General features: G+C 65.0%; 1 protein-coding gene across 1 annotated transcript; it reads right to left on the bottom strand.

Annotated features, from left to right (window-relative positions):
• Window positions 1-326: 326 nt before the first annotated feature.
• On the bottom strand, window positions 327-9,731 carry CALML6 (calmodulin like 6). The gene is given in 6 exon segments (XM_077151558.1): window positions 327-458; window positions 750-864; window positions 867-893; window positions 976-1,143; window positions 4,285-4,432; window positions 7,680-9,731. Coding segments are annotated over 6 exon segments (903 nt in total). The 5' UTR covers window positions 8,007-9,731; the 3' UTR covers window positions 327-340.
• Between the last annotated feature and the right edge of the window lie 544 nt (window positions 9,732-10,275).

A 10,275-nucleotide genomic window follows, 5' to 3' on the forward strand; every position in this document is an offset into this window, starting at 1 on the left:
TCTCACGGCAGCTGTGATGTCTGCAGCTTTTTGGAAAGAGAATCAAGTTTGTTTCTAGGTGTTCTCCGCTTATATGAAAAGGGTTTCAGGGTACTGTGGGCACTGTGCCCACCCCTAGTCCGTGCCCAATGTGATCTGTGGGGTACATCCTGGGGGGCTGCAGCTGCCCAGGTGGCCAGTTTGGATGAGGGGTGCCATGTCCGGTGCCACAGCAGCCACGGTGCAGCCATGTGCAGGTAATGGGCCCAGAAAACCCCACCCTCCCTGGGCCCCCTTTTTGTCCACCACCCCCGACCCCCCAGTCCTGAGGACAATGAGGCTCAGAGTCAGGCCCCGCTGTTTATTGGACGTGGGTGGTGGGGAGGCAGGCAGGGACCACTTGGGGAGCTCCCGAAGGCCACAGCAGCTGCTGTACTGGACCCACTTGAAGGACTCTCCGGTCATCATAGCCACGAACTCTGGGGACAGAGGGACAGGTCAGCAGCGCCCTGGTCCTGGCCCCCCACCCCCAGCACCCCCTGTTCACCCTCGTAATCGATGGTGCCGTCCCCGTCCTTGTTGGCCTCCCTCAGCATCTGGTCAGCCTCCACTTCGCTGAGGGGCTCCCCTGCGTTCATGAGCAGGTACCTGCCGGGCCCGCGCTGAGCCCCGCAGTCGCCCCCGCCCCGCCCGGACACCGTGCTCCGCCCCCACCCCTCCCACCGCGCCACGCGACCCGGCCCGGCCCCGGCCCGCCCTCGGAGCCCTACTTGAGCGTGTCCCAGTCGATGTAGCCCTTGTCCTCCCGATCGAAGACAGGGAAGCCGGCCCGCAGCTGCCCCTCCTGGTGCTGGGCCTTCTCCTGGTGGACCCTCATGAGGGCCAGAAGCCGGCGCAGCTGAAGAAGCCTCTGTCTGCTGGGACCAGAGGGGGTGGGCGCCCGGCTAGGCCCCTGCCCACCCCACCCCCGCCCCGCGCGCAGGGCCGCCCGCTCACTGTCGCGGTCCACGTCCTGGGCCATGGAGGCCAGCTCGGCCTTGGTGGGGTTGGTGCCCAGCAGGCTCATGAGCCGCTCCAGCTCACCCATCTTGCCGCTGCCCTCCTCGTCGAACTTCTCGAAGACGCCCTTGTACTCCTCCACCTGCTGGCTGTCAGGCGCTCCACCTGTGGGGACACAGCGCCCGCCCTGCCAGGGCTCGTCCAGCCGCCCGGCAGCCCCTGAGGCCCGCAGCATGGGGAGGCGGGGGTGCGGGGGGCTGGGGCTGCGAGGCAGCAGCAGGTGGGGGCCCCGGGGCGAGGCTTCCCGCGTGCACGAAGCCAGGCTGGGGGTCTTGGCTGCCGCCTGGGTGGACCCCTGCCCCGGGAAGAGGGTCTGAGTGTCGGGGAGCTCAGCGCCCGCCTGCCTCCCGAGCCCGTGGGCCGGTTCTACCATGAACGTGGCTGGGGCTCTGCGGCCGGCTGGCATCGGGCGGCAAGGCGTGGCAGTGGCAGCGGCGTTTTAGAGGGGCCCGACTGCCTGGGGTCCCCGGGGTCCAGATTCCACGGCCTTTTATGGCAGGGGTGATCCTACCACCCTAATTTGGGAGAGGCCAGTCCTTCCCCACAGCCCCACCTGGTCTCCCGGCCCTGGGGGACACTTGCAGTGGCGCCAGGCAGGCAGGGAGGGGCCGAGCCGGGGCACCACGGTTCCCTCCAGGGGTGACACCCTCATCTCGTCTGCCCCCCACCCCGAGGCCGCCCTGCCCGCCTTCTGCTGCGGCTCTCATGGCGGCCTATGCTGGCTGTGGGGACAGATTGGAGCCGGGTGGCCTGGGGCAGCCTTCAGGGGCTGGTGGGTTGAACAGCACAGGGAGGCCCAGCTGGGGGTCCAGCCTGCTTGCTCGCGGGGTCGGGGGTCCCAGGGGCGCTGTGCCCAGGCAGTCACTCCTGAGGTCACGTGGACCCTCGGCACTCACCCACACGTGCATGCACTCCTGCACACTCGCGTGCACACACATATACGTGCCAACACCCCCGTTTTCTGAGCCTAACTAACCAGTCAGAGCCCAGGCTGCGCCGCCACCCTCTCAGGCCCCTCCGACCAGCGCCAGGTTGTTTGCCAGGTAGGTTGGGGTCCCCGGGGGCTCCTCATCGCCCTCCTGCTCCCCACCCAGGGCTGTCACAGCCCAGAGTCCCCAGCTCACCCCCCCCCGTAGCATTGTCCCTGGAGCACCCCAAGGGGTTAACAGCCCTGGGCCCCTGACGCGTGTGAGCAGGTGACGGAGGCCTCAGCGCCACCCACCAGGACCTGGCCAGCCTTGGGCCAGCTGCTGAGGCCGCGGGATTTGTGCTGACCAGCACAGAAGGTTCCAGGTGGCGATGGCCAGGGGGTGTAGGGCAGGGGCTGGAGAGGGGTGCTCTCAGGGTCCTTGCTGCAGCCAGGCCCATCCCTGGCCTTGGCTCCCCCCTGGGCAGAGGTCATGTCCCCCACGGGGCTCAGGGCAGGTCTTGGGGTCACCAAGAAGCCAGGCCATTGGGGCTGCAGTGGCCTGGGTCTGGGGACACAGGTGCTGAACCTGCCAGAGCTCCATAGGGGAGGGGGCTGCGACCCTCATCTTGTTCAGAGAGCGCAGGCCACAGTGTAGACCCCACCCCCCACCCCAGGACCCCGGCCACCCAAAGAGGGAGCAGCACAGAGCTTGACCACAACAGCCTTGGTGGAAAAGGATCCCCCGCTCCCTTCTCTCCAAATTCCCGAAACGACAAGGGAAGGAGTTGGCAGTAAGTCACCGTCTCGATGACACCAGCTCACGTCTCCAACCCCAGGTGCCACCTAGGTTGGCAAAGGACAGAGACTGACCGGCCTGCTGGGGTGGGGCCCGGGCACCTGGGCAGTCGGTGGCCAGAGGCTGTGACCGTACCCCAGGGCCCCTCCTCACGGGCCCCATGAGGCGCTGTCTCTGGGCACCAGGGGGACAGCAGCACAGGTGCCACCCCCAGACACATCCCCTGGACCCAGCTCCACGCTCAGGCCAGGCCTCTCCCAAGCAGGGAATCTCGAGTTGCTTCCAGGAGAACAGAACGTGCAGAGAGGAGCCCACAACCCTCCCACTGCCACCAGAGCCACTGAAAGGACAGCGACAGGCCTGCCTTGCCTGGGGCTGCACCCCTCCCGGGCGCCCCGGGCCTTGAAGGCTGCGAGCGACCCCAGGCAAGATGCTCCGATGGGCAGCTCTCACCTGCAGCGCTGCCGTGCTGGGCCGAGGTTGGCCGGCTCTGCTGCTCTGCTGAATTCCCCCTGGCCCAGTGCTGCCTCCGCCCCATTCCCCCTGCATCCACACTGTGTCTTGGGGTGGCACCTGTGCGGTTCCATGTGTGGCAGAGAGGGCAGGTGAAAGTTGGGTCCCTCACTAGGGCACACACCCCAGGCAGCTTACCTGTTGCACTCTGGCTGGTGGTGAAGCAGGAGACAGAAGGGAACACATGAAGGAATCAGACGGCCGGTGCAAGCACCGCTGATGACGCTCTCCAGAAAGCTGGCAGACAGTGGAGAGGGGGTAACAGGTGCTTGAGCACCAGGTGTGAGACCAGTTATGTGCCTCAAGCATGAGCACCAGGTGTGACCTCCAGGCGTGAGCTTGCCCTGGTCTCATCAGCTTCCTTGCTTTCCACTCCTGCAGTGGTGTAAGCCAGGACTTGATGGCCACAGTGGCTGCAGTTCATCAGTGTTGAAAGCTGGCCAAGGTCACGGCCCTGGTGAGAGAGCCTGGGACCCTGCCACATGTGGGGACATCTGGGTGGAGGTCTGGAGGTTTGGCCTCCTCAGCCTCCTGTGAGCCCTGCACCTGCAGGTTTCGTTCCCTTCTCCCAGTGAAGAGTGGGACCTGCCCCCGAGGTGGGGAACGATCAAAGAGGTCTTGCCCCACCCACCCTGGCATATTTGTCCCCAAGGTCCCCTCCGGACCCCCACCTCCAGGCCGACAGCTGGGGCTCCAGTGCAGCATGACCCAGCTGGTGAGGACGGGGGAGGAAAAGGACCGCCCCCCCTCCGGGCTGCAGGGGCAGGAGGCCGGCGGCCTGAGTCTGCTGGCCAGGAGGGGCGACTCCTTGGGGAACTGTGCTGTGCCATGCCTCCCCAGGTCCCTAGGGGCACTGAGCTCCCGTGTCCACAGCGTGGCCGGCTCAGGAACGCCCTGAGCTGCCTCTTCCCTGGCTCATTTCCTGCTCCTCCACCCTGAATAAAGGTCTCCAGGTCTGCTTCAGGGGAGCCCAGGGTGGACAAAGTTTATAAAAACAAAGAGAAACCAAAGTCCTGGCCCACCACACCCTGCGCGATGTGATGAGCCCACGAGGTCTGCAGCCTGAGATCCCGGTGGGGTGAGGGAGATGCTGGGATATCGATTACAACCGAAAATATGATGCGAATGCTTTCAGGTAACCAGTGAAACAAGAAATAGATACAGAGCTTCCAGGTCTGTGGGAGAAAGAAAAAAAATGAAGAAAATGCCATCCAGCATGAAATTAACATCACTGAGTGGTGTCTGTGAAAGTGGTCAGGATGGGTAATTTTATGTTGGGTGTCGTGCCGGTGTGAGGCTTTCTGTACCCCAGAAAAGACCATGTTCTTTTAACCCATTCCTGGGAGGGCAGACCTGCTGCCAGTGGGAGCTTTTGGTTAGGATGGTTTCAATCAAGCTGTGATCCAGCCCATTCAAGGTGGGTCTTAATCGTCTTTACTGGAGCCCTTTATGAGAAAATAAACACAGAAAAAGCTGAGAGAAGCACACGAGAAATTTGGAGAGAGCTTAGCAAAGAAGCCCCTGCAGAGAGCTGAGAGAGGAACGCACCACAGAAGCTCAGAGAGGCCCCTAGAACCAGGAGCTGAAAGCAACGAACCCTGAGCAAAGGACAGCAGATGCCAGCCATGTGCCTTGCCATCTGACAAAGGAACCCCGAATGCCAGTAGCCTTTCTTCAGAGAAGGTATCTTCCTCTTGATGCCTGAATTTGGACATTTTCATGGCCATAGAAGTGTAAATTTGTAAACTAATAAATTCCTATTGAAAAAAGCCAACCCATTACTGGTATATTGCATTCCAGCAGCTTTAGCAACTTAAAACAGGTATGTCACCACAATAAAATTTATTTGAAATGTGATAAACCCAACTGAACATGGGAAGGGAGAAAGGAGCATAAGGAAAGCAGGATAAATAGAAACAGAGAAATGCAATGAAGCAATCCAACCACCCCACACGCTCCCAGAGGCCAAAGCTGGAACAATTTAAGAAAGAAAACACAGTACTGGATGATAACCTGAAGCAGACAACAATATGGCGGGGTCCATCTGATACAAACAAATGGCCAGACAAACGGAGGGGAGGGAAGGGAAGCGCTGACAACGTGCAGCTCCGTGGCCTCTGGGCGCTGGAGGGGCCTCCCCACCTTCAGGACAGGCAGGAGAGGCACCTGCCCTGCATGTGATGATGCGACCACCCCTCGCACTTGGGGGTGGGCTTCCCCCACCCCAGCGGGGGAACCTGCCACAACCCTAGGACACCAGGGGCTTGGCCCCCGGGGCCTGGCACAGCGGGGCCGGTCACACCGAGTGGGCAGGGTCGAGCAGACTAGTCATCACGGGCTGGTGTGTGCGGCTTCCTGGCGACAAGTGTGGCTTCTAAAGAAGATGCCCACGATAGGGGACCCCACACTGACACGGCCTTTTACCTGTACCTTGAAAACTGTTCTAAGAATAAAGCTTTTCTCTAGAAAAGAAAACCCAAATATGTCGATAATCAAACGGATGCCATTTGACAACGGACGGGTCAGAAAGCAGGGTGCAGACGCTGCTCCTCTTGGGGGCGGTCTCAACGTAGAGGCGGCAGGGCGGGCGTTGGGAGCTGACTTGGCTCCCGCAGCCCCCCCCTCCTCCTCCCCAACACTGAGCGCCCCGCGATGGCGGCCTCAGAACCACCCTTGGCAGCTCCCGCAACTGGCGCGACACCACCCCCCAAGTACCCCCGCCTGCGCGCCGCCCCCCAAGTACCCCCGCCTGCGCGCCTACCCCCAAGTACCCCGCCTGCGTGACACCGCCCCCCAAGTACCCCCGTCTGCGCGCCGCCCCCCAAGTACCCCCACCTGCGCGCCTACCCCCCAAGTACCACCGTCTGCGCGCCTACCCCCAAAGTACCCCCGCCTGCGTAACACCGCCCCCCAAGTACCCCGCCTACGCGCCTACCCCCCAAGTACCCCGCCTGCGCGCCGCCCCCCAAGTACCCCTGCCTGCGCGCCGTCCAAGTATCCCCGCCTGCGCGCCTACCCCCAAGTACCCCGCCTGCGTGACACCGCCCCCCAAGTACCCCCGTCTGCGCGCCGCCCCCCAAGTAACCCCGCCTGCGCGCCTACCCCCCAAGTACCCCAGCCTGCGCGCCTACCCCCCAAGTACCCCCGCCTGCGCACCGCCCCCCAAGTAACCCCGCCTGCGCGCCTACCCCCCAAGTACCCCAGCCTGCGCGCCTACCCCCCAAGTACCCCCGTCTGCGCGCCGCCCCCCAAGTAACCCCGCCTGCGCGCCTACCCCCCAAGTACCCCAGCCTGCGCGCCTACCCCCCAAGTACCCCAGCCTGCGCGCCTACCCCCCAAGTACCCCGCCTGCGTAACACCGCCCAAGTACCCCGCCTACGCGCCTACCCCCCAAGTACCCCGCCTGCGTAACACCGCCCCCCAAGTACCCCGCCTACGCGCCTACCCCCCAAGTACCCCGCCTGCGTGACACCGCCCCCCAAGTACCCCCACCTGCGCGCCGCCCCCCAAGTAACCCCGCCTGCGCGACACCGCCCCCCAAGTACCCCGGCTGCGCGACACCGCCCCACGCAGGGGCAGGAACGACGCCGAAACAGCCACCGGCTCGAAAAGGCCGTTTTGGGGGGGAGGGGCTGCGGCAGCAGGCCTTGCCATGGCAGGAATATTCTCGAAGAGAGAACACCGGCCCCAAAGGAACAGCGGCGCGCAGGCAGGCCCCGCCCCCGCCCCGCCCACCGCGCGCCCCCGCGCCGCCCCGCCCTCGAAGCGCGCGCCCGACGGCCGCTCCGCGGGAGTCCACCAGGGGGCGCGCGAGGGCCGTGCGGAGCCGGGTGGGGTCGGAAGCGCTTCCGGTTCCGGCTTCGGCGCGGGGCGGGGGTCGCCGTGCGGGGGCGGGGGCTGCCCTCCGAGGCCCGCCCCGCGACCCTCGACTCAAAGCCCCGCCCTCGGAGCCGTCTTTTCGGGTCCCAAACGGCTGTCGGGGCTGCCGGCAGGCCGCGGCTGCGAACTGGTGGACGGGCCTCCCCGCTGACCCGGGCCGCGCCCCGCGCCCACCCTCGGAACCTTCGAGAGTGGCTGGGAAATGGGGGTCCTGTGGGACCCCCGTGTGCTGAGCGCTGGTGCCGTTTTCTAAGCCGCCCGGGCCGTCGGTGCTGGTGAGGCTGGTGCTGAGCGCTGGGGGTGGCCCAGAAGCAAACCGGCCCAGCCCCTTCCTCCGAGCAGGACAGGTCTCGGGCGGCCAGCAGCAAAGTGCAGGCCCGAGGGGCGGTGGAGGGCGAGGCTGGGTGAGAACGGGGTCCCTGGGCCGGGGGCCGAGGCGCCTGCCTGCCAGTGGGGCCGGGCGTGACCACAGCCCCTGGCCGGATAAGCGCTGCGATTGCATTATCGCTGGAGGAGGGGACAGTGCCGGGAGGAGGGACTCACGGAGGAGAATGAGAAGTTGGCCAAAGTCTGCAGTGGAAGAAACAGCAAGTGGCCTTCATGTGGCCAGCCGCCCTTGGGTTTCCCTGTGGAAACTCCCGTCCCAGGCCCTGAGTGCCCTGTCCTTCCTCCTGCCTCTGAGGGCATGGGGCCATAACAGCAGGGAGGCTGACCCGGCGTCTGCCCAAGATCAGAGCCGTGGGGGTCAGCTCGGGACCCCATGTCCCCAACCCCAAACAGCATCATGCAGACACCAAGTTCATGCCAGGGGAGAGGGCAAGCTGCTGGGCCTGGTGAGACCTCGTCCCTGGCCTTGCTACCCATGGGCATGGTGGGAGCCCTGTGCAGGGACCCTTGGCCCCAGCCCCAATGCCGCTGGCTGCTGTGTGACCATGTGGGGTCACAGGCCCTGTGGGGTCCAGGCCCCGTCCATGGGCTCACAGATCACCTGCCTGCAGCCCTGTCCTCCCTGCTCCTGTGGCCTGCTCCGTGGGGTTGGGGGGTGTTCATGTTTGGGGGGCTTTTCTTTCCTTGTCCTTTCCAGTCTTGTCCAAAAGCTAAAAGAGATCCTAAAATGTGTCGAGAGACCCAGACCAGTGGGCACAGTGGTCAAAGTAGGAGCAGCAGCCAGGAAGAAACAGAAGCTTTAGGAAGTGTGAAGCCCCCGTCCAAGGATACCTGGCATGCCCAGCCTGTGTGCAGAGTGCCCAGCCCTGGGGTGGCACCCATAGGCCTGTGCGGGCCCAAGCAGCAGGGGACAGGTTCTGGCCGGAGCCCCCCACTCTTGCCACCCTCTGTGGAGGTTTCCTTCCTGACTGTCAGGGCCTGCCTGGGTCCTGACCCGTGTGGCACCCAGGGGCTGCAGGAGGGGCAGTGGGACAGGATGGATGGCAGGACAGACAGGCTTGTAGAAATCTTTGATCCGGCAGACTGGCCAGCTCCCAAGGAACCCCAGGGCAGGCCTGGGCATGCGTGCCAGACATCGCCCTTGGGGTGCACAGCGGGGCCTGCCAGTCCCAGGCGAACGTCACAGTGAGAGGCCCGAGGGCCGCCGGCTGCTGGCAGCTGCCAGGGGCCTTGTCGTGCCTGCTGGTTTCCCAAACACCCGGCACCTGCCAGCCTGGCCTCCCCAGAATGGGCAGTCTGAGAGCCAGCCCTCTGCATCCTGCTGTTGGGGTTCACAGCCTACCACTTCTCTCTGATCTCCCAGGACCCCAGGCCCTGAGCCCCCTCCCTGTCCCCAGGCCCTGCCTGGCCTCTTATTGCCCCATCCAGGCACACCTTGCATCACCTCCCAGGGGGAGTGGCCTGGGCCTCAGGGAAAGGATTCTTGACAAACAGCTTTTAGGTCCCAGGGGCACTCTTAGGAGGGAAGTGAGCCAGGCCTTCTGGCTGGAAACGTGGGAGCCTGAGACCCTGGGCTGGGCACGCAGAGCCGAACTCTCTGCTGCCCGCCTGCCCCAGGGCACGTGATGTGGTGCCCTGGCTGAGGGGTGGGCAGGCCCAGTGGGCCCATCCTTGTCCCCATGGGTCCTGGCCCACCCCCCACTGCAGCCACCTTGCAGCACCCCAGGCACGCCCCCTGCTTGGGAAGGTGGCTTGGGAGTCCTGGGTCAGGTCTATGGGTGCAGAAGGAAAGGGGAGCCAGGTGGAGGTGGGGGGCTGGGGTTAGAGGGGAGGGGGCTGGGGGGAAGGAGCAAGCAGGGCCTGAACCCCGAGGAGCCCCTGGGGGTGCTCAGGAGACCCAGGGTAGGCAGGACCCTCCAGGTGGAGCAGTCGTGATCCGTGGAGTCAGAGGCTGCGCTGGAGGAGGGCCTGCAGGGTTGGCCCGGGGTTGGCCTGGGGTCCTCCAGGGCCGGGCCGCTGTCCCGAGGGTGGGTCTCTGCTCCTGGGCTTGCAGGAGAGCCTGCTGATAGAGGAGGCCGTCACCGGGGGCAAGGGGCACATTGGGGTGGAGACTGGTGAGATGGGGGTGCTGAGCAGGGCCCTCCCCTTTCCTCCCCAAGCACCCCAGCTTGCTGCACCCTCTGGCTTGGGTCCTGTGACCGCCCTGTCCTTGAGGCCCAGCCCTGAGGCCCTGCAACTGCCCTCCTCCAGGGGCCCAAGGTGCCCGGACTGGTGCCCCCCACAGCATCTCCTGGTCCCCTGGAGGGACACCAGCAGGCCCACAATGCTCTCTGGCCCCACATACTCCAGCCGCGACCCCCACCTGGCCTGTGCTGCCCGCATCTCCACCTGGGTGTCCACTGCGCACATGGGCATTCTCTCCCTCCCCTGCCAGAACTGCCGCCCCAGCTGCCCTTCCTGGCATGCTGGCCCAGCACGTCCTGTCCCTCAGGATAGCACAGTCCACCTGTGCTGCAGCCCCTCGGCTGCCCTCCTGCTGGTCACCCAGCCTCACGGGGCTGTCTCCCCTCTGCAGTTGGAGGGGCGCACCCAACTTGGCTCCCACCGTGCACCCATCAAGACCCACCCACCACGCAGTCCCGGGCCCCATGTCCTCTTTTGGAGGACCAGGCCTAGAGGACCAGGGTATGGCCCCAGGGTCCAGGTGCCACTTCCCCCATCCCCCTCTCCCTCTGACCACCCCCTTCCCCTG

The sequence above is a fragment of the Tamandua tetradactyla genome, chromosome 2 (assembly GCF_023851605.1).
Source record: "Tamandua tetradactyla isolate mTamTet1 chromosome 2, mTamTet1.pri, whole genome shotgun sequence".
NCBI lineage: Eukaryota > Metazoa > Chordata > Mammalia > Pilosa > Myrmecophagidae > Tamandua > Tamandua tetradactyla.